The sequence below is a fragment of the Stylophora pistillata genome, chromosome 5 (genome assembly GCF_964205215.1).
Source record: "Stylophora pistillata chromosome 5, jaStyPist1.2, whole genome shotgun sequence".
NCBI classification, from domain to species: Eukaryota; Metazoa; Cnidaria; class Anthozoa; order Scleractinia; family Pocilloporidae; genus Stylophora; species Stylophora pistillata.
In genome coordinates this window covers 36,923,543-36,950,351 of record NC_142523.1, presented here as the reverse complement: position 1 = coordinate 36,950,351, position 26,809 = coordinate 36,923,543, and the positions used below count along the sequence as shown (strand labels likewise).

The window sequence follows — 26,809 nt, the reverse complement described above, 5'->3', positions numbered from 1 at the left end:
CAAATGTGTTCTTATAACATTCTGTGTTTATCTTGGGCATTTGGAAGTTTTTACGTCTAAGCTTGTTGGTTAAATTGTTCTTTTCTTACAGTAAGCTTACCTCAGAGGGTGGTTATCAGGCTGTTTAACTTTTTAAAAAATCACTTTTAATTGTCTTTTCTTGTAGTAATGATCTAGTCAATCTCATTACCCAAATTTCTGAAAATCTTACAAGTTCTGAACACTATCAAAGATTTTGCAAGGAATCAATCAAATCAAAGTTTAATGCCTTTACGTAGGGCATGGTTACCCATATTGCCCGAGCCAGAGGCTCATGTATGAAATGCAAGACAACAACCCACCCATCCCACCCCAGGGGAGGACATCCATCACACAGTAATCTCGTGCATGGGAAATTAATGTCTCCTAACCCTGCAGGAGACAAGACCTCCATTTATTCATCCCTATCCGAGAAGCCTAGAATATCTAACCATTTCTAGATGTTATAAAAAGGCAGCATATTCTTCTGAATTATTTTAAGACCTTGAGTGTTGGTCCGGGCGGGGCTCGAACCCTTGACCTCCCGCACATTAGTCCAGCGCTCTATCCATTGAGCTTAACTGGGAGGTGGTGAATGACAAAAGTAGGGGAAGCTGTAATTCTTGATGTCATCTTGAAACCCAAGTTTAACCTTGTAAGGTCCGTTTTGCTAGCATTGGTCATGCCTCATATGTTAAAATTAATGTCAGTATGCATATTCTCCATACTGTTCTCTAAACATTCCCATGATACTCATTATACTGAGAATTTGTTAATCAAACTGTTGGGTAGTCCTTTCAGCCTTAAGGCAGCAACTTTTACTTCATTTGATTAAAATAAATCTCTGATAAAGAAGTAAACAATTACGCTATAGAAAAACTGTGGAAAAAATTTGTGTAGCAGCCCCTTCCCATTTTTCCTGTGTAAATGCTCAAGGGCTTGTGCAAACTTAAGACATTTTAACTGAATACCATATTTACCTGTGTATAAATCGACCTTTTATGACCAAAAATATCAGCTCAAGAAATCACCCTTGACTTATACATGAGTCATATACAAAAACCTGACCCAAACAATCCAAGAAATTAGCATAACAATTCCCAGTTGTGCGCATAATCTAACAAAACAACATGGTGTCCACAATAACCTGGTGGCCTATGATAATTTCTTATTTGCTTTCTGCTTTCAAACTAGTGTTGACAGACCTGGTTTCAAAGTATCTTTGATTGCTTCTCCCTCAAGCTCCCAAAGTATGAGAGGTTATAATTGTGAACCTTCACCTCCTCAGACTCCATTACTCAGTAATAAACCTATATCATTGTATGATTCTTACAGATTTACAGTAAGACACACTTTGTAATGAAATTAAAGAATTTTTCAAGGCAAGTCAAGATAGGATACGTTTGGAATATGATATGAAGTTCAAGGATGCTCACTGGTGTAGATGGGAGACTGCACAGATGACTCAGATCAAATGATTTTGATTTTGTAGTCTCCATCACTTTTTCAATGGCTCATCCTTGAGCTCTACTGCAAAGAGCCCCCTGGCACAAGTAAAGACTTTAAGACAGTAAGGGCTCTAGATTGACTTGAGGTAAACCACGATAATAGATAAAAATAATATGTGATCTATTTTGAATACTGATTTGGAATAACTTGGCTGTTTGATTTCTTGCAGTTGGTTCCTGTTGATTTTGCCAAAAAAAAAATTAGATTTCGGAGCAGAAAGGGTTTTCCAGAGCTAGGTGATAGTCGTGGAATGGGAATTGGCGGCACTACATAATTGTGGTGTTCTGCATCATCCTGACTTTCTTACTGATCCACACAAGGTACAGAGCAATGAAGGCAGTCAGTAGTTTGCCCTGGCCTGCTTAAGTAAATATACATCTATTTAATAACAATTTAATATTTATATTGTGCAAATTAACATTGGGATATGATCAAATGCACATCAGAATGTTTCATGGTGGACTTAACAGACTACTTGCAGCAGTTTACAGTTTTTTGTGAAGACTAATTTTAATAGATGCCCCCAATTTTAATAAACAGGCCAGACCACAACAGTGGGAACTACATTCCCTACTCCCCCAGTCTGGGGCTCAAACTCCAACCTCCTGCACAGCAGTCCAGCGCTTTAGCACTTGAGCTAACCAGGTGGCATAATGAACACTTTTACCCCTAAGATCATGTTTAGTAATTCTCATTACTGTCTGCCATACAATTCTTATAGTGTTAGTTTGGAGAATTTGGTATTGGATCATCCTTTACATTTCTGGGATCAGAAAGTCTAGTTATCACATATTCTTACCTTATATATCTGGCATAAAATATCATAAAAGATTCTATTTAAAAATTAATCTATTTACAAATGTAATACAAATTACCAGTATTACCAGTTTTGTCAAAGATTCTGGAACGTCATATACACGATCATCTCTATAATTACTTATGTGAAAACAATCTATTGTACCCTTTACAGTCAGGTTTTCGGAAACACCATGGAACAGACACTGCTCTTATACGAGTCATAGACAATTTGTTATTTAATCTAGACAATGATCAAGTCAGCGGTCTTCTTTTAGTTGATTACAGGAAAGCTTTTGATATGGTTGACCGTGAAATTCTTTTGCAAAAGCTGAATGCCTATGGTTTAACTCCAGTTGCACGTAAATGGTTTAGTTCATACTTGACTGATAGACATCAATTTATTGCTCTTGATAATGTGACATCTGACTCTGCTCTTGTGAGGCATGGTGTTCCACAGGGTAGTATCCTTGGCCCTTTACTTTTTGTCATTTATATCAATGATTTGCCTCTACATGTTAATGGTGCTGACCTGGATCTCTATGCTGATGAGACCACACTGACATTATCGGCAGATATCTCAGCGGTTGATTCTCTACAAGATTCACTAGCTGCTTCTTTGAAGGAAATTGAATGCTGGACGCACACCAATAAACTTCCTCTCAATGAAAAAAAGACTAAAACACTACTGGTCACAGGCAAACGCCTTGGGAAGAAACTTCCAGATGGTTATAATTTATCTCTTAAAACTATGAATGGTGTATCATTGGAACAAGTACCCTCAGCTAAACTTCTTGGTATAGACATTGACCACGATTTATCAATGAACACTTATGTTGACAGACTGTGCAAAAAAATTTCACAAAGAATTGGAATTTTGAATAAGATCAAACTTTGTTTACCATTTAACCAAAGACTTTTATTTTATAATAGTTTGATTAAGCCATTATTTGATTATGCCAATGTTGCATGGCAGTCACTTTGCTCTAATGAATCTCTTTTAAGAATACTTAGGCTACAAAAGAGAGCTGCTAGGGTTTTATTAGATGCTGAACCACGTAGTTCATCAGTTATGCTATTCAATCGTTTAAAGTGGATACCATTTTATAACTCTACTAAGATAGCTAAATGTTCAATACTATTTAAAAGGATTAATTATTGTGTACCTAATTATCTTAATGATAGCTTAAGATTATTAAGTTCAGTACATTCACGCAACACTAGATTTTGTAAATACAACTTTTTATTACCTAAGTTTAAAAGGGCTAGAGAAGGAGGGAAAACTTTTCTAGTTTCTGCCATAAAGTTATGGAATCAGTTAAAGCCTGAATTAAAAAAGTCTAATACACTTAAGGCCTTTAAAGACAACGTATTTAAATATTATTATGATGACAAATCATGCTTAGCTCATTTTAATCGGTAAATTTTATCGATAGTAGTTTTATATATTCTTACTTTTTTATATTATCTTGTATTATATATTTTATCAATTAAATATTATTTGTAATTAGCTAAATTTCTATTTATATTTGTAATCTTTTTTTTTTTTTTTTTTTCAATATATTAATGATTCTATTGTACTTGCATTTATATATTTATTGTAATTAAGAGGACCACAAGTTTATTAGTGTTAATTTGTGCACTATCACGTGCTATCCTCAATAAATAAAGCCTCTTATTATTATTAATGTGTTCTTATAACATTCTGTGTTTATCTTGGGCATTTGGCAGTTTTTACGTCTAAGCTTGTTGGTTAAATTGTTTTTTTCTTACAGTAAGCTTACCTCAGAGGGTGGTTATCAGGCTGTTTAACTTTTTAAAAAATCACTTTTAATTGTGTTTTCTTGTAGTAATGATCTAGTCAATCTTTTTACCAAATTTCTGAAAATCCTTCAACTTCTGAACACTATCAAAGATTTTGCAGGGAATGACAAAGGCAGGGGAAGCTGTAATTCTTGATGTCATTGTGAAACCCAAGGTTAACCCTGTAAGGTCCCTTTTGCTTGCATTAGTCAATCATGCCTTGTATGTTAAATGTCAGTATGCATATTCTCCATACTGTTTTCTAAAACATTTTCTAAAACATTCCCATGATACTCATGATGAGAATTTGTTAATCAAACTGTTGGGTGGTCCTTTCAGCCTTAAGGCAGCAACTTTTACTTTATACTTTTACGTTGATTAAAATAAATCACTGATGAAGAAGTAAACAATAATTACACTATAGAAAAACTGTGGAAGAAATTTGTGTTACAAAGCAGCCCCTTCCCATTTTTCCTGTGTAAATGCTCAAAGGCTTGTGCAAACTTAAGACATTTTAACTGAATACTGTATTTACCTGTGTGTAAATCGACCTTTTATGACCATAAATATCAGCTCAAGAAATCACCCTTGACTTATACATGGGTCATACAGAAAAACCTGACCCAAACAATCCAAGAAATTAGCGTAACAATTCTCAGTGTGGGCATAATCTAACAAAACAACATGGTGTTCACATTAACCTGGTGGCCTATGATAATTTCTTATTGGCTTTCTGCTTTCAAACTAGTGTTGACAGACTTGGTTTCAAAGTATCTTTGATTGCTTCTTCCTCAAGCTCCCAAAGTATGAGAGGTTATAATTGTGAACCTTCACCTCCTCAGACTCCATTACTCGGTAATAAGCCTATATTATTGTATGATTCTTACAGATTTACAGTAAGACACACTTTGTAAAGAAAGTAAAGAAATTTTTCAATGCAAGTCAAGATAGGATACTTTTGGAATATGATATGAAGTTCAAGGATGCTCACGGTGGAGATGGGACACTGGAGACTGAACAGATCAGTCAGATCAAATGATTTTGATTTTGTAGTCTCCATCACTTTTTCAATGGCTCATCCTTGAGCTCTACTGCAAAGAGCCCCCTGGCACAAGTAAAGACTTTAAGACAGTAAGGGCTCTAGATTGACTTGAGGTAACCATCATAATAGATAAAAATAATATGTGATCTATTTTGAATACTGATTTGGAGTAACTTGGCTGTTTGATTTCTTGCAGTTGGTTCCTGTTGATTTTGCCAAAAAAAAATTAGATTTTGGAGCAGGAAGGGTTTTCCAGAGCTAGGTGATAGTGGTGGAATGGGAATTGGTGGCACTGCATAATTATGGTGTTCTGCATCATCCTGACTTTCTTACTGATCCACACAAGGTACAGAGCAATGAGGGCAGTCAGTAGTTTGCCCTGGCCTGCTTAAGTAAATATACATGTAATTAATAACAATTTAATATTTATATTGTGCAAATTAACATTGGGATATGATCAAATGCACATCAGAATGTTTCATGGTGGACTTAACAGACTGCTTGCTGCAGTTTACAATTTTTTGTAAAGACTAATTTTAATAGATGCCCCCAATTTCAATAAACAGGCCAGACCACAACACTGGGAACTACATTCCCTACTCCCCCGGTCTGGGGCTCAAACTCCAACCTCCCGCACAGCAGTCCAGCGCTCTAGCACTTGAGCTAACCAGGTGGCATAATGAACACTTTTACCCCTAAGATCATGTTTAGTAATTCTCATTACTGTCTGCCATACAATTCTTATAGTGTTAGTTTAGAGAATTTGGTATTGGATCATCCTTCACATTTCTGGGATCAGAAAGTCCAGTTATCACTGATATTCTTACCCCATTTTGATGACTGCCGTTATCTATTACTGTGCAGACACATGGCAAGAGCTTCAATTGCTGATCGTTTCCTTCATTCTCATAACTTTAATGTATGATTTTGGGCTGATGTTCCAAGGAGAAATTAGATGCTAATCACTCTGAGGGGTAATCATGCATTTCTCTTCCAATAGATCATGAGTAACAACCGATCAAATTGCGTGAATAATTCAGCTTGTCAGGTGAACTTACTACTTAATCTTTGCTCTCAGGCAGCCGAGTACGTCTGGGAATCTTCAGGTAGCTTTCTAGCTCCAAATGGAGGTGTCATGCGCACTTCAATTCTAGGAGTTTATAACTTCATATATTTCATTGTATCTGATTTATCACTTTCACGGGTTTATTACGAATCAACTTAACGGCCTGCTCTCAGTTGGCTTGTTAGCTCAATTGGTAGAGCACTGCACTAGTATCGCAGAGGTCAGTGGCATCATTGCGGAAAAGGTCATTCCAACAGATTGAAACAACTTAATGAATGTGCGTTGTGCTTTATTTACAATGATGATAAAAGCTCGTATGAGGAATTATTATTGCGTATTAAGCATCCCACTTTGTTTAATAGAAGAATTCATAATATTTTAACATTGGTATTTAAAGCTTTGCATGGGTTGGTTCCAGAATATCTTTCTAGGTTATTTACTTTACGCAACTGCAAAATTAATCTGAGGGGGGATAATATTCTTATTGTACCTAGGGTTAATATCACTAGCTATGGCCTCCACTCATTGGCCTATCAGGGTAGTAAGCTATGGAACTCTCTTCCCAATAACATAAGACTGCTACACGAATTAAGTCAATTTAGATCCGAAGTTTCTAAATTGAAATTCGACCTGTAGAATAAATTTTACTCAGTTTTCACCTTGTTTAGAAATTATATTTTAATATCCTTTGCTTTAGAATTATATTTTGTATTTTATATATAGTTAGTATTTAGATAGTAATTAGATTAATTTTAAATATTTTAAATTTAGATAATTTAACTTGGAGATATTAGCATGTATTTGGTATCTTAAATTCAAGTATAAATAAAGTTATTGTCATTGTCATGAAAACAATAGCGATAACAATAGAACTCCGCAGAGACTAGTAGTCTTTGTTTTCAAAATTTGGATTTTTTTTCTAAGACTAGGTTTACACTAGAGGAGAGTTTTCCGGATTCGTTAATGTTTCCGGATTCATCAATTCCGATCAAAGTGCGTGAATAATTCAGCTTGTTATGTTAACTTACTGCTTAATCTTGGTTCTCAGGCAGCCGAGTACGTCTGGGAATCTTCAGGTAGCTTTCTAGCTCCAAACGGAGGTGTCATGCGCACTTCAATTCCAGGAGTTCATAACTTTAGCGACATAGATGCAGTAATAGAGAACACTAAGGCAGCATGTAAAGTCCCATGAAGACCCAAGATGCATCGCGTCTTGTGTTGCCGTGACAACAGCCATTGCAATGATGTTGCAAGGAAAGCATTTTGTGGAGGAGTCTGGAAGCTATGACGCTGAGGCATTGATAAAGGAAGCTTTTGGTTATGTTTGTGCCTCACTTGAAACTGACGAAAAGGTAATGTTCGCTAATGTGTTACTGAGCACGCAAAGAAGCCTCGTGAAAGCTGGTGGCCAAAGTAACCATGCTAACCATTGAATAAATAACTAATAAATAAACTTACTCCACATAATTTAAAGGGGGTGAGTTTATAAGAAAACTGTGGTGCTGCATCGGTGGGAGGTATAAAAAGATCATTTTCTGGGATCAACTAACTTGATAATGGAAATTAGCCAGCTTAAAAATTGTAAAGCTGACATTTGGAGCGTTAGCCCTTTGTCAAAGCGACTTGCTTTATTTGGCCCTCAAGCAACCAGGGTTGGAAATTTCTCCTACCAGCTACTTAAATGCTCAACATGGAAAGACTCTATCGAGATAGCCAGCTTAGAGCCTGGTTCTCAGGTTAAGTGGAGATGCAGGTTCCCTGAAGTGCGCACGTGAGCATAGACATAGGCAGTCCTCTCTTAAGTGTGTATGAAATAATTCTAAGGTATTTCAGTTTTCTGTTGATTTACGACAAGTAAAATTACCAATAGGTTTTTGACTGCTTCAAGGACCTGTCATTATTTATCGCCAGTCAAAAGGGGGGGGGGGGGGGAGATTCTTGGGAGGTTTCCAGGGAGAACTGAGAGAGAACCTGTCGTCGCCAATACAGTTTAAATGGGGATTATAGAAAATTTACTCCGGTACCCTAGAAACATCACAGAGCGTTAAGGGGAATCTGGTAAATTTTCTCCTGACACAACCAAAATCCTCACCCCTCCCCTCCTCAGGCGATAAATAACAACCGGTCCCATAGAGCATCTGTATGTGGCCTGTCAGTCAGTTTAAACCAAAGTGAGAACCTTATCTCGTGAATTGCTTTTAGAAAGAGGGTTTGGAGGAACACATGTTTTGCTAAGTCATTGGAAGATCTACAGCTTGACCAACGCGGCAAAATAGGTTACACGTACAAATGTTTAGGCGCCGGAATTTGGTCCTTGAGGCAGGATGATTTTCGTGCCGCTATAGAAGCTGAGGCATATGAGGTAAGTCTGATACTTGAAAGACTCAATATCTTTTTGGATTTTTCTTGTAAAAACCATCATTTTGAAGAGTCCAAATGCATTGTAGTTTCTACGGAGTTTATGTCTGAATTGCCGAGGGAATAAGAATATGAAGCATTGTCATACCTTTGGAAAATTCGTGTCTCTGGGTACAAAATCTTCCAAAATTTTGATGTGCCACTCATCTTACAAGAATTTGCAATCTGCAGGCAAGGCCCATTATATAGGACTATCAGTGCACCATTAGCAGTCAGTAAGTCAGTTTATAGGGCTTTGTTAGGTTGTTGGAAAATGTTTTACGATTATAGAAAATTTTAAAGTTCAAGTTTTAAGCCACGTATATTTCAACAATGAGATGCAATGAATATATGAAGTTCATATATTTTGAACTGCGGTAATAGATACGTATGATGTGCGATCCTCGCAGTAGATAGCGCTATTTATGCAATAGCGAAAATCAGACCTGAAAAAAATCAGGCCTGTATGGGCTTCTTCGCTCAATTGGTAGAGCGCTGCACTAGTATCGCAGAGGTCAGTGGTTCGAGTCCCGTACAGGCCTGATTTTTTTCAGGTCTGATTTTCGCAATTGCATAAATAGCGCTATCTACTGCGAGGATCGCACATCATACGTATCTAATACCGCAGTACAAAATATATGAACTTCATATATTCATTGCATCTCATTTATCACTTTCACGGGTTTATTACGAATCAACTTAACGGCCTGCCCCCAGTTGGCTTGTTAGCTCAATTGGTAGAGCGCTGCACTAGTATCGCAGAGGTCAGTGGTTCGAGTCCCGTACAGGCCTGATTTTTTTTCAGGTCTAATTTTCGCTATTGCATAAATAGCGCTATCTACTGCGAGGATCGCACATCATACGTATTTCAACAATGTTGTGAATTTTCTTCTTTTTTTTTTTTTTTTTTTTTTACGCACTAAATTGCGAACCTATTTTTCTTCTCAGGCCGGAGACGCTGACACAAATGGCGCAGTAGCCGGGGCGCTGTTAGGCTGTAAACTGGGTGCCAGTAAACTGCCAGAGTCTTGGCTCAATGAATTGCTACATAAAAAGTGGCTAGATGAGAAGATTGAGAAGTAAATAAAACATAGAATGGCTAGAGGTTTCGAACATTTAAATATAGCCAAACAAAACAAGGATTTATTATCATGGTACATTTCAAGTGATAAATCACTCACGTGATGGGCACGTGGAACGAGGCACGCGCAATCAGGTGTGTGACTCGGACGGTAAGTCACGCATAAAGTCACGCAAAAAGTACAATTTATATAAACTGGCGTTTCTAATACCAGTTAAAAGATAATCATTATAACATATACGTTCCGAAAAATTGTAGAATAAACGCTCCCTGAAAAGGTCTTTGAAAGAAATGTTTATATTTGTATCAGTAGGGACTTTGAAACGAGGATAATAATCCACGGCTTGTGTAAGACGGAAACTGGACCAATCATAAGATCGCGGTTTACATAAACCGCGAAATGTTCGTATGAGGGGTTCATGTCTTACGTCTTATGAGCATGTGTGAGGTCACGAGCACGGGAAAAATGCCCAAGCGCGGGAAAATATTGCGCTTTCGCATTGTAAGGTCGCGTCTTGCGTAAGCCGCGCATGAGCTGCAATGCCATTTATACGAGTAGTTTCGCATCTTATCAAAGCCGCGGCTTATTCAAGACGTTCTCATAACCCCTATTTTGCAGAAGCGGCCTTAAAAGTGGCAGTGTAACGTTTACACGATGAGTTCGCGACTTAGCTATGCTGCGAATTAGTTCCTTAGTATAATCGGCCCTAATATTGGTGAACCTGCTTTTAACTCTCAGTTGGCGGAAAGACGGCGGAATGTAACGTTATATCATTTGCATTTTTTAGTTTCATTGTCAAACAGTTGCTTTACCTTTTTTTTTCAGGTTCTTGGCTCTTCTTGGTCTGACTGAATGAAGAATAAAAACCCGCGCCTTATTTACTGTGACGATATTTAGCAATAACTTTTTTTTCTTTTATTTTTACCTTATTATTTACACTGCTTTTTGAACTAGTATTTAGATCCCAAAAGATATTATTAGAAATTTTAACTAAGCTATTTCCTTAACGGTTATAATTTAATTTTAGAATCTTTTCAAAATTAGATCTTATTAGATCTAATCAGAAATTTGTAAAATTTCAAAGGGGTTTTGCTCACATATTTTTGTTTCTATGCACTTGGATTATTATAGAATGCGAATTTGATAATATTCATGTTACTCTGCGCAGTACAAGCCCTAAATTGTCATTTACATTTTAAGTTTAACCTAAAACTATGAGAAACAAGAAAACTGCCTGCGCTAGTTTTAGCGTCATGTTAGTGTTATGAGTAACACACCTGTATACATACACGCACAGAAACTCACACAAACTCGCCTTCTGAAAAGAAGTCTTCAAACGTAGGTAACAGTTAAAGTATGTTCCGTATAAATGGAATTAGAAGGATATATTAGATTACAAAAGGACAAACGGGTCATTGAAGCTCTACCGAATATACATTGAGATGTAGTGAAGATACTAATAAAACAGTGGACAAAACCCCAAAGAATGTATCAAGTGCAGTAACTTTTCTTCGGTTCGGAAATTCCTCAGAACGGTGAATTCAGATACCCACCCCAGTAAGGGAAAGATTTAATGAGTAATAAAAGGATGGCGCGCATGGTGACTGAAAATCAAATATTGGCGCAGAAGAAAAAGACATAAAGAAGTTTAAATTTTGGGTGCTAGAAGTAATAAACATTTCAAGGAAAGGTGAAAATGGGACAAAAAGTCTTGCGATGGTATAAAAAAAATGGTTACCTCAAAAAGTGCGAGAGAGCTGGGGACAAATAACGGTTGTACGTAACGAAGAGTACGACGGGAGGGCAGGTTGCCCAGGCTTCCTTCAGGAAAGACTGAGGGCAAGTCAGTATTGGTGTGAGAGACGTGAAATAGAGAGAAACATGGCAAAGCACCGTTTTATTTTTCTTTTACTTGCTCAAGCTACTACAGCCCTTTGTGTCGATGTTTCCTGTGTTAGGTAAATATCCGTGTTTACATCTTGACACACTGCACAAGAGGAAACTTAAAGGGTGGGAAAATTGTGTTAGCTGTGTTCTTCTGACACACCAATCCATCCATACAGCCACATCAATGCAAATCCTGAAGAAAAGAATTTGGAAATACCAAAGGATGATAAACGACGAGAGAAAATTAAAAAATATTGCTTATAAATTAAACCCTTGGCCTTCTATCTAGTACCTTAAGGTTGCAGGCGCCGTCTTCTGGGATTTTCGGGATAAACCGCTGGGCCAGAATCGGACAGCAGAAATTTGGGGCGCAGTCAACGTCAGATTGACACCTCTGGCTTATTAAAAAAATTAAGAAATAGTTACTAATAAAACTGCTTTTCGAACTGAACTGCATGTGGATTCCTTTACCTAAGGCTGCACCCTAGTTATCGTAAGAATTCCCAGGAAACGCTTGACTCTGTAAGCTGTGTTAGCTGCGCTGACATTAATAAAAGAGAAGAGTGCACTTCAATCAGCTTGGAAAACTCAGAAACTGACTTTAAATATACCTTGCGAAACAGAAATAATGTTTTTTCTTGTTGTTACTGTTTATAATCAAATTTGTTGAAGATATACTGAGAAACAATACCGTAAGGTAAGGTTTTCGTCAAATCTTTGGTAAGTTGTCACAGATATTGTGGAACAATTTGCTTTGAAAATATTATTTGTTTATAAAAAAGTTTCAAATGTAGATGTTTAGGTAACACTTGTGTTAATGATATGTAAGGCTTTCCCTTGAAAACGAAACGGTCCTATGTAGTATTAAGGATTTTGCAGCAAGTAATTTTAATATTTAAATAACTTAAAATCATATACCTCCCCATATATAAAAATGTGCATGATCATGGGATGGGCTTGTGTAGCAAAGCAGCTCAGTCACATTAGAGCATAGCAGTTATCAAACTGCGTATTCTTCCCTTTAAAAATTATTTTGATCTGTGATATGGAGAAAACAAGGAATCCAGCAAATTTCTCTACTGAAACCCAAGATTAAAAGAGAATTGAGGTTGCCATTTCAATGAATAAAATTAGCCTTGCCTGTTTTGGGTTTGATATTAAATAACCAAAGACGACAAAATGATAAAGTCGATTTTGCGTTTCTGCCTGAAACGCAAATTACACCACTTGCTCTTTAATTTAAACCGCAGTTCACGCCAACATTTGAAGAAAACACTTACGTTTCGTTTTAAGGTTTAACACATCTATTTTGGAAACTGCATATGGATATTTTCAATCTTTGTTTTCGCTTTTATAACTCAAGCTAAGCGCCATTCTTTAAGCATCCATACACTGCCTCAGAGAGAGCCTCGTTCCTGTGATAGGCAGGGTGATGTAGGCTGTCTCCTTACATTCTAGTCCATCTGCGCAGCCGCACTTGTGTAGGTCCTAAAGAATAAATAAAAAGGAAAATGTTATTACGCCAAAAGCTTAAGGAAGCTTAAAGTCAATTTTGGAAAGATGAGAGAAACTTTATCAATATCTTACCAAAAAGAAATGCTATTAATGGCTTACCGTCAAAATGCAGGTGAAGTATTTCTTGAGTTTAGGAATACAACGCTTGTTTAAGGCACAGCATCTATTGTAACTGCAATCTTCTACGGTGAGGCATCTCTAATTCATGACGAAAAAGGAATTTTCTTTGAATTGTAAAGAAGCCTAGGTTTGGGTTTCTTTACGTTTCATCAACTACCTCACGAATGAATGAATGAATGAATGAAAAACTTTATTTAAGTGTCTATGTTTTTAGCTATAAGCTAATGGGGGACACTAAAAAATTTAAAAGTCAAATACATTTACATATGAAGATAATAGTTATTTACAGTAGATAATTAAAAAGATTATAAAGTTATTTAGTTAAGTTTTAAACTTCGACGAGAGTTGAGAGGTCGACTTTTCTTATGTTCTTCTTGAACGAATTTTGAGTTTCTATCGTTCTTGGGTGTCTTGGTAACTTCGACCAGTTGAGAGGTCCCATATATTTAATAGAATTCCTACCAAATCTTACAGTTTCGAATGTTGGCAGTTCGAAGTCACTGTTCCGTAAATTATACTGAGTGTTCTTTATATTAAATAAGTCAGAAATATTCTCGGGTACGAGACTGTGCTTAACTTTAAACATCAAAGTGGCAATGTCTTGTAGGCGCCGATTGTACAACGTCGGTAGTTTGGCGCGACTTAGCAGTTCTTGATAGGACGCTGATCTAGTTTTGTACACCGCCCTAAGTGCTCGCTCCTGAATCCCCTCAAGCTTTCTCCGTTCAGGTGCATTACAAAAGTGCCATACTAGATGACAGTAGGTTAGATGGGGCAGAATTGAAGACCTGTAAAGTGATAGTTTAGCATTACAGGGTATCAAATTGCGTAGCTGCACTAGGACCCCTACTTTTTGACTGGCCTTAGAGCATAGATCACTGATATGACTAGTAAAACTCAATTTTTCATCGATTTGAACTCCTACAAGCCGTATTTCCCCCATTCTCTCAATAGTATGACCGTCAACAGAAAAGTTATCGGTACTCAAAAATTTTCAATCATTCCAACAAACTTTGAAACTTACTTTAAAGTACAGCCAGCGCCTGACCCTCATGGGAAAGACCACGCAGGAAAGACCATTCTGGCAACTGCAATCTTCTTCCCGGCAACAGAAAAGGAGTGAAGAGAACTGAATAAAAATTCTCATCCGGTGAATTATAATTCAAAATGAACTTGCCACCCGCTTTGCCTTATGACGAGCGAGCTTAATGTAGAGGTAATCTTACAGCTGAATAAATTCTTAGGAAGTTTGTTCTTCGCTCTTTCTCTCTGTTTTTTTCTAACTTAGAAAGGCATCGATTTTCTTTTTCTTTGCCAGTCGCTAATAATGGCACAAAACTAGTATAACCTTGGTCTCTAAAAGATTCACTCTATTATAGTGTCACCTGGCAGGATGCTACAAAACGCAAGTCTCTTCTTGAAAAGTATTCGAAGCATATATGTGGGAGAATTGTTATAGAAAATTTGAGTTACCAGACTTCTTAAAGACAGCATTTTTATGGCATTGGACAATAAAATAATCTAATTAAGGTGTTTACTTACCGGCTTGTTACAAACTGAAAGTTCAGGAAGTTCTGAACATCCCTGAAGAAAAAGAAAAGAACAACATGTACAAGAAATGTGTGGAGTAATTGGAATCGGACGTTTTACTCAGTGAGTACAAACGACAACAACGAACAGAACAGAAAAAGACTCATATCTGGTTTCCAAGTTTGCTCACAAGTTTAAAAAAGATGTATGTTTTGTCTTTGTTTCCAGTTTTCCTTGAATGTGCGCGTGGTATAAAATAAAAGAGGTTCTGTGAAGTATTTGATAATGAATTATTTAAAGATTTAATAAAGCAGAAAATACGCCGTTTTGCCAGCAAATACTCTGTTCCAGTTTGATAGAATTAAACTCAGTTTTAGCGGTGCGTGTCCAAAATTGAAATAAAAGATGATGTTCAGTAGCAACATGTGTCTTAAATTCCTCAAAGCTCACCAAAGCAAGTAAAATGCTTAAGCTCAAAATTAGTATGGCAGTCATCATGTTTCTTTCGTTTCCGAAAGTATACAACTGGGATGCAGTTCACACTCTAACGGGACGTTTCAACTGAAACGTTATTCCTTATACTTCACTACTGAACTACAGTATTTTCACAGATATTATTAAAAAAAAAGCAAGAGTACTTTTAAACCTCTTACGTAAACGAACATTTTCATTGTGATAATGTGCTTTTTCAACTGTTTGTACGCATACACCGCAAGGGTCATGATCGAAACGCATGCGAGTGGAACCCTTGATGCAAGACAAGGGATTTCCATCATTTCCATGCATAATAGCATTATTTCATGTGTCGTAAGACTAAAAAAAATTAAATTGTAAGGAAGTATTCATCTCTACAGCACAGACACATCCGCCTGTATACTAGGACGACAAGTTCTTTGCACGATAACCTTTGTATCGCCTTAGGTTGTTTAAGCCAGTTACTGAAAACCGTGGTAGTAGTTAAGTGTGCAGTAAACTTTTTCAAAGTATCAATGCATATTGAGGACGTTTCTTTTTTTCTAATGGCAAGTTATCTTCATGTCTTTTTCTGCTTTTTCTTTCATTCTTAGCGTAAAAGATATAGTTATCAAAGTTAGTAAAAAGTTAGTGATTCATCTATTTTTTTTTTTTTTTTTAAGATTTTCGATTATAAAAAACCTCGGTAAGCCACCCAAAACAGTACTCAAGAGGTTTAGAGAAACCGACTAAATGGAAGTAAATATTTGTGCTTAAGAATAAGAAAGACCCCCACCCCATCTGTTCTTCCGCTGACCCCTTAATCGAAAGTCGAGCAATAGTTTCGCTGTACGTGGCTCAACCCTAGGCAAAACCTTTCGACTCAGCGTTTTGGCGGCTAAAAGCAAGGAGGACTCAGCAGAAATCAGACATGACTAAATTAGCATTGCAGCTGAACAACTTTGCACTGCGTTAAGCGCTCCTTTTTGCTAACATACAAAATTATCCAACACTAACGCACTGAGTGTTGTCTCCTAAACTGCTTTACTCAACACGCAGTTGAACAAGCTTCGTTTCATTTTCGTTTAAACGCGCTGTTTGAAATACTTAGCGTCATTTTGCACTCCTTGAGATAAATTGCAAAACATACCACTTCAAAATTTTTCTCGGAAACTTTAAGAGCAGGGCGCAAGGGCCTCTTGTCACAATTTGTTTCATCAAGATCATAGCCTCTACATCGTTGTGAGCGATTCAAATTCCATTCACTCAAACTCAAGCCATGAAGATCTCCATTTTTCTGAGCCTCTGTGCTGCTGTTACTTTGGCAAGTTTCCAAAAGTGGAAGCGTTTCATTTCTTTTAATATTCCATCTTTTCTCTCTCAGTAGAATAAAGAGAGTCACTATCTATATCCCTAACCAATTCACGCGTTTTGTGAACGTTCTTTGAAGAGCCAATTAGGATGGTTGTGTTTCTTTCAGGGATGCTCAAATCTTCCTGAACTTGCAGCCTGTAACAGAGAGGTGAGCCCAAAACACATTTCTCATCCTTCATGGTGTTCATAAATATTTATGGTAATAATGTTAGTAGTCACTTCAATTAGTCACCTCAATGGCTTAGAGAAATCTTCAGTTGAGCGTCGAAAGTAGTCCGGGACTCCTTGGTTCTGCTTAGACTCCACTTGGTGATTAGTCCAGAAAACTCTCGCCTTTACTTTTAAGAACCTCAATTAAAAGCTAAAATATAACGTGAAGTCGCTTTTCCTCCCAGATTGTCGTAAGAGAGGGGAGGGGAGGGGAGGGGAGCATTACAGCCCGTCTCACCGCTCTTATTCCGCCAACAAAAGCTTCTGACTCAAGGTCTCTAAGACTGTTGTGTTGCAAAGCATTGTGGTCCTCGAGACTGTTAGTGCAGTTGTCTCCCTGTGTGTCTCAGTTTATAATGTATTAGTTACACCCACGTCACGTGAATCTTATAACAGAAGGAAGACTGCAGCTGCCAAACTGGTCTGTCCTGTGTTCTGACTAAAAAGTTGATCTACCAAGGACAAATGACGGACGTCAAACAGTGCATGCCAGAAGGGATGGAGATAGAAGTGGAAACAGTGGATCTTGACGGGGAAGGTGCTATGGCTTCCATGAAGAAGAAACGTTTTTTGTTTAATGGATTATTTAAGGTAGGGGGGATATCGTAATAATTGAATTGTAATAATTGGGTAACCATATAATCATATATCACAAGCGAGACTGTTCCGTCTAAGGATTGTAAACCGGTCTAAAAAAAAACCAAGGGAAGGTCAAGAAATACACTGAACGAGCGTCAAACACGTGAAAGGCAGGAACATAAGTCGTGAATTGCTACAGTTTCAGTTGCGTTTAATTGATTGATAAGATCAAGGGATGTTAAACCCACTATATGCACCAAGTAATAACAACATACTTCTTTCATGTCTAAAGCTTAGTGTTGCACGAATGTTATTATTGCCAAAAGGTCTGGAGATATGTCACGAATTTATGTCACAAGTTTGGGAAAATATATGATATTTTTTAAAAACATATTTCGACAGTTCTTCTGTCATCTTCAGTTCAAATTTAGACAACTTTGTGCTTTGCATGTTTTTAAAAATGTCGTATATTTTCTAACATGTTACTATTATTTTGCAAAACAGAGATGTACAACTCAAACTGACTGAAGAGAAGACCAGTGTTGCTTATTGAAAAAGAGATGCTCTCCAAAACTTCCGAGGTACTTTACATGTTATTTAACGGTTAGTTGAAGAATGAAAGTTTACATTATTTCTTGTAGTCCAGTCGTAATAAAGGCAGTAACATCGGTGGGGTATCATTAACAATCTTGTTATCGCTATCCTTATTTTTGCTGTTATCCTTTGGATCGTAATTATCATTATTAGCATCCGCCATTATCATTAGCATTATTAGAACTATTATTATCATTATTATTATTAATATCATTATGAGCAGTGTTAATAGCCTCATCATTAATACTATCGGTTTTGTTCTTATTATCATTATTATTATCATCAGACTGATAATTATAAGCAGTGCCAGCATCATTATCAAAATTATCGATATCATCATCACTGTTGTCATAACCATAATGAAAATGAAAAAAATACGAAAAAATACGCGCCTCTGATTGGCTGAAAACGAGTGTATTTTTCCATGTATTTGTAACACGATGTATATTACAAATAGTGCGCGTGTGCTGTGAAAACTTCGTTTTTCTTGACTTAATGTGATGATTTTTTCTTTTAAATTATTAGTAAGTAATACCATGATTCTTCGTGCAATTTAATGTAAAAGAGAACCTTTGTAAATTTTTCAGACTATAAATTGCACTTACCTTACGGTACCGTGCTATGTTTTTGTCTTTGAAAAATTTACTCGCACTTATTCATACCAAACTGCACTCGAAATCATGTCATTATCCATATTTGTCATTTTTATTATTTTCATTATCGTTTCATTATCATTTCATTACAGTAACTATAACCAATAATATTATCTGATTGATTTTTTTCAGCACTTGCACAAGTGTGGTTGCCGTGACGGTCTCATTTGTACCGAAACAGCCTCCGTTACCATCCGTCTGACTGCTATCAAGGTCGCCCTGAGGCAGTGCATGTAACTCGTACCAGTCTCTTGACCGAGACAAAGTAATCAGCCGAGGAGAAGACAAAACTAACCATGTAACGCTTAGAATAATTTCAGTGAAAGGAATAAAGAAAGTCTTCGAGAAAAATCTGGAAATTACTTGTTGAATTCAGTTAACAGACTCTTTACTTCGAACAGTTCACTGACTTGCGGCATAAGATTGAAAGTCGATCATTTGTTATCATTCAGCCAAGCAAGGGGAAAAATTGAACAATTCCTGTGCACGTAGGAAATTGTCCCACAGTTCTGAGAACTGTTCATTAACTCTTCTCCAAAGACGACAAAGCTAAAAATATTCGTTCTAAATTGCAACTTATTAGGTTATCTCATATTGCCATGACAGCAATCTCCAAAATAAAAAATTCATAAAGAGGAAGAAGAACAGCCTATCAGAGACTTACATTTTAGGTTAGGTGTCGAATATGAATGAAACAGAGGAAAAAATTCCAGAGTTTTCATCACGTAGTCGTACACCAGATTTTTACTTTTTCTACTCAATTGTTCACTATTGAAGTAATCTTAAACGCCAGTGGTGTGGCAGGCGAGTGACGGCCTGTGCCTCTGGCGCGAACTGTGAAGGGGTCCAGTGGAAGTGAAACAATTTCGTAAAAAAATCCTTTCATTTATATTTTTAGGAAAAATCAGACTAAATAACAAGAAAGAAATGCTGCTGCTCAAAGGTGGTGGGCGGGAGGGGTGGGGGTTACAACTCCCTCAGCCCCTCCTCTGGATCTATTTCTGATATAAAATCCTTCAATTCTTCGTTCTGAAAGGGCAACAATTTGCCTAAGATCATTTCTCAAAAACCAGCAAATTTTGAAAGTAAAGCGACATAACACAACCCAATAGCCCTTATTCCTCTTCCGCGCGCGCAGTTTAGTTGGACAGCAGTATCCTATGGTTGCGTACGCGAAAGCGAGGCTTTCGGGTCGAGCTTCCCTGAAGATTACTATCAGGAGTGTAGAAAATATTACATCGCTGTTAAAGTTTAGGTGAAACATAAAGGTTAGACACTATAGCCTTTGGCTGTACAGCCGGAGTTCAAAAGAAGATTGTCGCGGCCTCGCATGGAATTCCTTGCCGCTATCAAACAAAGCTCTTCTCCAGAAATGGCTGGTAAAAATCCGAAGGGAGAACACTCCTTTAAACAAAAATTCCTATCTATGTAGCAAGTATTTTGAGCCTGAGTGCTTTGTAAAGTCCCTAGATTGAAGAAAAGCATACTTACTGCTGACTTCTGATAAAAAAAGGAAGTCCAAAAAGCAAAAGCAATTCTTATGGAAAAAAGCGTTTTTTCACGGAGATACACAACTATGACAAATAGAATATATGAGCGATTTTTTTTCTTTATCTCTCTTTGATTAATATGGGGAAATCCCGTTAAACAGTTTTTGGGGACAATCTCGGAGAATTCCCAATAAATTTTTCTTAACTTGGGAGCGTGGCCTCACTACTGAATGATTCTTAACCAATTAAATCCAGCGGTTTTCAAAACTATGAAGCCGCAGAGTTCAACGTTTGTTTTTATCAGTAACGAAATTATACTGTATTATATTCGGAGGGAGCTCTGAATTAAGTTGTATTAGATGAATTCAATTGTTTTTCGTGTGACAAATTTTCAGAACGATCTATGCCATCATGCTCACTTGGAAACCAGTTCCTCAGATGGATGAGAAACCACGGCGAAGCGAATTTGGCCGAGTGTATACAGCCATCTTATGCCGAAGGCCATGGAAAACTCTATGTAAATACAAACTGTCAAATGTTCCAACGACCTTTGAAGAAAAACTATTTTCCAATCGTACGTTGTCTTGAAATTAAAACAAGATCAACAAAAGATTGTCATGTTAGCTATCTAAGTGACTGTACAGGTCTAGTGCTATATTTGAATTAAAGAAACGTTTATCATCCGATGCTCCTGCGAATACATACTTTATCGTGCTGCAAATAGAGTAAGAAATACTGTTTGTTTTGTTTGTTTTACCAGCCTTTTTTCATCGCCAAAAAAGGAAGCTTTGTCTGACAAAATAACACACACTGTTAGCCCTTGTTCTAAGACTTCTTAAACCTGTAATAGATACTTCACGTTGTATGACTTATTCTCTTAAAGCACCAACAATTTAACGCAACCATGTTAGTTAAGCTGTTTTTGTAGACATAGACTGTAAACGTAGTTATTTGTCGTAGTAGAAGCATTAACAAATCGTCGAATAACCATTCTTCAGAAGTTTGGGTCAGAAAAATTCCTCATTTTCCCCAACAAGGGATTATTGAGGCGCGTTCTTAGAAACATGCATGCTGATTTGAATTTCTCTCCATAGCAAATGGTTTCTTTTGTATCATTTCTACAATTATATTCACCATAAAAATATAAGGCAAGGATATAACTGAAATGTAATTGCGTTTGATAAATTTGCCGTGGCAATTAACATTCAGAGCGGAAATTGTTTATTCTTCTCAAAAGAGCACATCAAAAATACCTTAGAATGGGTTCTGTTTTCTTTATTCCCTTCAACAAACAGCTAAGCAAATTTTGATTTCACAAATACAGTTTTCGTTTGAAAGATTTGTTTAAAGACTCTCAGATTGTTAGTAATGTTGTAAAAGCTGCTACTCAGCCTTTGCGCCTCAAAACTATAAAACAGCTGACACAGCAGATCACAGCACTCAACTTCATCAAAAGTTCAGTTGCATCTGAGAGTTTCTGTTAATCGTTTCATTGAAGTGAAAGTCATGAAGATTCTCATCATTCTGAGTCTTTGCGCTACAGCTGCTTTGGTGAGTTTCACATCAACTTAATAAATAATTTTTAAGCCTTTTTCCTTATAAAGATGATTTATGTGCTTTTCCAAAAGTTTTTCCATTAAGCGACAGGCACTTTCTTTCCTTCAGCGAGCGAAAAGTTTTGAAACAATCTATTAAGGGGTCATTGGAGTTTGATTTTTTGTGTGTTACTAGAAATGAATTGTTTGATGTTTTTTCCGATGTTTCAACGATACCAGTTCTCTCCTCTTGGATTAAATGAATGTATGCGTCAGAAATAGAAGTGATAGTTAAGAAAGAGCTTATCTGATACAAGAAAAAGAATTGAAAATAATAATCGAGGTTGGTTTTTTAGTGTTTAGAGTCTACAGTCACCATGATAATACAGCCTTAGAAGTTGGCACAAGGCAGTCTTTCGTGGAACAATTTTTAAAGTCAAGATATCTTTTCTACCTTTCTCTAGGGATGCAGTAATCTTCCCAAACTGGCGGCTTGCAACATTGCTCCGGTAGGTGACTGAATGATACTTGGGGTTCTCAGACTGTTTGGGTGGCTAAAAGTATCAATAAGAGAAGAATCACATTCTGTAATATGTATACCAGCGCTTGTCCACCGCTAGCTGGACAGCACAAAATCCACTGGTAAATACAATGTACCGCACCAAACTTTGGGAACGTCTCCTTCGTTATTATTGTATTACACCGTGAAACTAAAAATTGATTGAAGAAATTATCACAGGACGAAATATCAACAATCCGTAAACGGAAACGCGAAAGAAATTTGTGAAACCGTTGCGGAAACACGACGGGTAACATGTGTTTCCGTTGCCGGTTTGGCGACGTTTACTCGTGTTTCCGTTGCTGCGGTAACAACGGAACCGAACCACTTTTTTACGCGTTGTCATATTGAGACCGAAGATGACGTGCAGTTGCTCATTCGAGGAGAAAGCCAGTGATCAATGGCACATTTCGCTGGAATCATCCAGCGCTGTACCATTGGATATAGTTAACCAATTTAATACTTCAGTCTCTCTGGAATCCCTCCAAAGTTTTCCTTCATAACTAGCTCAGCGACATGGTTTAGTCCATTAAACGTGACTGCTAGATCCGTAAATTTATTCCCATTCACAATTCTCTGTTGCAATCAGTGCCGATTTGTTATTCTTAAGTGCTTTTTTTACCGATGATATTAGTTCTTCATCGGTGGGCCCAAAGAAATCCGCCATCTTGGATTTAGGTAAAGTTTGCCCTAGGTTACGCGCGGCCAATGACCCAATTGGCCAACATGAATAACCAAGTAATCTCAAAATAACCCAACCAGCGCAAATGACCCAACAAGTTCCAGTTATCCAGTCCCCTTAAGACACCCATGGCCAACCGCCTCAAATGACTCAGTTGGCCAAGTTTTCCAAGCTATCTCAAATTATTCAACCAGGTCCTGCGACAAAATTGCCTGAATTGCCTATATTTTAATTTCCCCAGCCTAACTGGCAAAGAGCCTGTGTGCTCATTTGGGGATTCATACTAGCTAACTGCGCGTTCACATCAAAGGTCCGTCAAATACACTGCGCAAAAATTCTTAAAGAAACTTAATGAGTTTACGAAGAAGCATCCAAATTACTCGGTTATTTACTGATGAGAGATTAGACACAAATATTTCACATATTTTGGTAGTTCTTTCAATATTGATCCGGGAACTATATATAACCATCAATATCAACGCCCTTTACGCGCCTTTATTGATCATAGAGTCTGCGCAGTCGCTAGCGCTGTGTAGCGCTTGCTTACGGAACACGAAATTTGCTTTTACGCAAGAATATATACATAGAGAAGAGTAAAGTGGCGATTTCATGCTACGTTTTAAAATCAATTTTAATACTTTGCAAGTCGTCGTATCAGAAGCCGAGGTTACTAATTCATATACAAACTTTCTCACGATAGTGGTTCATCGATATCTAAGTGGAGTTTCTTACCGTATAAATTTCGCCAAAATAGTAAAAATCATGCCCAAAATCACGATCAGTTTGTTTTCCGTCAGTACAAAGGTTCAACAAGGATATTAAGAATCCGTTTGCAGAGACATAACGGAAACATACGGCAGCGGAAACGTCCAGGCTTAAATATGACGGAAACATTGCTTGGCATTTCCGTGCCGGAAACATGACGGAAGCTTGATAGAATCGCTAAGACTTGGTACAACACGTTTCCGCAAGACGTAAATGTAGCGGCAATATGAAGCTCTATGTTTCCGTCACATTTACGAAATGCGGAAACGTTGGATTTCGTCCTGTGTATGGACATGCAGATAGATTAAGAAATGCTTCAGGTGCATCAAACTTACATAATTTCCGGGTTTGGCGAGGGTTGGAATCAATCAAACCTTTCCTTTCTTTCCTTTGCTGATTTCTTTCCTTCCGAGCACGAGTGCTCACCAAAAACTGATCAAAGGGCCTCTTATCAAATATAAAGAATTACACTTAAGAACGCGTGACGAGCCACCTAGTGCGACTTAAAAGATTATAATAAACCTGAAATCAAACAAGGAACAGAAACTCGTGCTATAGGGGCACTTACAAACATAATAAAAGAGAAAGAAATACTCTGTCTTTGCGTCAAGAGGATATCAGGAGAAGGTTTAAAAGAAAGGGCGCTCCGGTGGACTGATGGATCAAAATTATGTTTATGTACGAGAAAGAGAAAAGGGAAGAGAGATTAAAATTCATTATATGATAAGCGTTTTGATTGGTTCTTACTTATGATTTATCAAATAAAACAAATACATTCCATGTCGCTGTCTCTCTGTTCTGCAAATGATCACAGATGACGTCAAAATGTGGTTATTCATTTCAGGGTGGAGGAGACTGTGGCTGCCAAGCCGGTTTGTCCTGTGCGTTGACCAAGAATATAATTTACAATGGACAGGTTATTCCTGTTAAACAGTGCATGCCGGAAGGAATGGACATTGAGGTGGAAGAGCTGGATCTGGATAACCAGTCTGCTGACGAACCCATGAGGAAAAAACGATTTCTTTTTAACGTAAGAATTTCAACTTCCTCTCCGCGCTTAGAGGACCAAAATGCTGTGAGGGGGAGGGGGAAGGGGGAGGAGGAGGTTGACTGAGGGAGCGAAAGGGTAATATCCCCCAGTTTTACTGAAAAGTATGATGAACTTTCTAACAATATACCCCACATCCACATGGAAGGCTGAACCACTGGTATTGTTTCCCGATCAGCCCTAAACTATACCCACCCACCCATATTCGGTCATGGCACTGCTTCCTACCATGCCTCGAGTCTCAAATTCCTTTTCTTCAATTATCAAATACCGAGAGAAGAGTTTCCCGTAAGGATGGGCCTCATTCTAAGGGCTACCTTTGGACACGCCGAATCTGTGTTCCCATGCTTTTTCACAAGAAATTTGATCTTCCTTGTCATCAAGTATCTCTTGATCGAATTGATGCTGGGAGTGTTGTCCTCCCAAGACAAATTCGACATTAAAGAAATGAAAAAAAGGATTTTTTTTTTAGCTGATCTTCTCAGTCCGAGAAATATTATTTTTTTATTTACGCCATGTTGCATTTTCATAGACGTGCCGTTCCGAGGCTGAATGTCAAGATAACTACTGCTGTGCGCTTGGCAAACGTTGCGCTCCTAAACTCGGAGAGTTCTTCACTTGTTTTTTTGTGGTCAGTAACAAAGTTCTCTTTATAAATGTGTTTGTGACTTTTTCGGTAATGAATACTCGAAAAGTGAAGTAAGATATTTTGTTTCATGATAAAGAAACTTACATATGATGCACGATCCTCGCAGTAGATAGCGCTATTTAAGCAATAGCGAAAATCAGACCTGAAAAAAATGAGGCCTGTACGGGATTCGAACCACTGACCTCTGCGATACTAGTGCAGCGCTCTACCAATTGAGCTAACAGGCCAACTGGGAGCAGGCCGTTAAGTTGATTTGTAATAAACCCGTGAAAGTGATAAATGAGATACAATGAAATATATGAAGTTCAAAATAGATGAACTTCATATATTTCATTGTATCTCATATAGAATCTTCTTTACTTGGTTTTAGTGACAATATCAGTGTATTATCAGCTAAAGCCATATTTTTTACACTAGTTGTAACTACGTCGTGAAGATTTCGGTCAAAATATTGGAAAAGTATTGGTACAGTATATTAGCAACAGAAGTCTCAGAAACGTTTCATTATTTATCTCCTTTGAGGTAATTTTGAATTTTGAAGGAGATCACGTGATTTTTATGAAGAACAGAGGAAGGGGCTTTCAATTAACTGTCAATGGTAAGAGGGGTGGGGCATAAAGATGGTACAAGGTGTTATGGAGGATCAAGTGAATGTTATTTGGACACAACCAAATTCCTCCAAGATCCCACCGGTTCACTTATTTGATAAAACAGTTAACATTGGTCCCTTAATCTTTCTGTATCATTTCTTTCCATGAGTGCGCTTCATACTTTTTTCTCTCTCTTTTTTTTTACCATAGAGCAAGCATAACTGCGGTTGCGGTTATGGTTTGACCTGCAAAGTAACAACCACGATCCGATTGCCTTTTGGGATCAAAATTCCCATCAAACAGTGTGTGAAGCCCGAGTAAACATGGCGCAAAACTGTCATGATTCAAAATTGCAGATAAAGTAGTTTGAGAATTGTAGAGCAAAGTCTGTAACAACAAAGAGAGGAATAAAAGCACATTGAAAACCTTAAACAATCTCTTTCCAAAATATGACTTTGTCAGCGGGTGTTAGAGAGCGCCAAATATGAGTCAGGTCCCTCACGGTCACGGTCAGTGTTGTCTGTATCGGGAAGGGGAGGGGAGGAGAAGGAGAGTGGAAGGGGGGAGGGGAGCCTCAATTGGTGGGAAATTTGAGCATCGTAGCATGGTATGAAACCTTACTAGTCAGTAAATCTTAGCTTCGATGTTAATCCTCTCTTGACTATAAATTCTCTAGTAAATTAAAATAAGAATATCGGTTGTATGAGGATAACTAACTTTTCTTGATACTTTTTCCAGTTCTCGCACCCGTTACACAGTTGATTTTAAAACTCGTACCGAGATTTTCTGTGTTCATCCACTGTTAATGGCGCGGTTGAAGAGTTGAAGATAAATGATCTCAAGACTAAGATGTTCCCGTTTGCT

The 26,809-nt window shown here is 37.5% G+C and overlaps 1 protein-coding gene, 1 long non-coding RNA gene and 1 pseudogene across 3 annotated transcripts; all 3 read left to right on the top strand.

The window, feature by feature from the left end:
- Nucleotides 1–4,931: 4,931 nt before the first annotated feature.
- On the top strand, nucleotides 4,932–11,199 carry LOC148731780 (uncharacterized; annotated as a pseudogene). The gene is made up of 6 exons (XR_016001995.1): nucleotides 4,932–5,021; nucleotides 5,364–5,513; nucleotides 7,282–7,585; nucleotides 8,436–8,595; nucleotides 9,579–9,709; nucleotides 10,538–11,199. The product of XR_016001995.1 is annotated as an uncharacterized LOC148731780 (transcript).
- A 6,136-nt stretch (nucleotides 11,200–17,335) lies between these two features.
- LOC148731779 (uncharacterized) lies at nucleotides 17,336–18,978 on the top strand. The gene is made up of 3 exons (XR_016002062.1): nucleotides 17,336–17,392; nucleotides 17,885–17,961; nucleotides 18,760–18,978. It is a non-coding gene; the product is annotated as an uncharacterized LOC148731779 (long non-coding RNA).
- A 2,595-nt stretch (nucleotides 18,979–21,573) lies between these two features.
- LOC148731778 (uncharacterized) lies at nucleotides 21,574–26,374 on the top strand. Its single transcript, XM_088762038.1, has 5 exons — nucleotides 21,574–21,668; nucleotides 22,117–22,161; nucleotides 24,503–24,688; nucleotides 25,239–25,337; nucleotides 26,156–26,374. Exons 1-5 carry the CDS (start codon nucleotides 21,624–21,626, stop codon nucleotides 26,264–26,266), a joined length of 486 nt encoding a protein of 161 aa, XP_088618164.1. The 5' UTR covers nucleotides 21,574–21,623; the 3' UTR covers nucleotides 26,267–26,374.
- The last annotated feature ends 435 nt before the right edge of the window (nucleotides 26,375–26,809 follow it).

What these genes read in the sequence shown, in the direction of transcription:
- LOC148731778 (XM_088762038.1), top strand. Translation starts at nt 21,624, where the DNA reads ATGAAGATTCTCATCATTCTGAGTCTTTGCGCTACAGCTGCTTTG. An exon ending in TTTGCGCTACAGCTGCTTTG is followed by an intron (nt 21,669 to 22,116) that starts GTGAGTTTCACA and finishes ACCTTTCTCTAG; the next exon opens with GGATGCAGTAATCTTCCCAA. An exon ending in TCTTCACTTGTTTTTTTGTG is followed by an intron (nt 25,338 to 26,155) that starts GTCAGTAACAAA and finishes TTTTTACCATAG; the next exon opens with AGCAAGCATAACTGCGGTTG.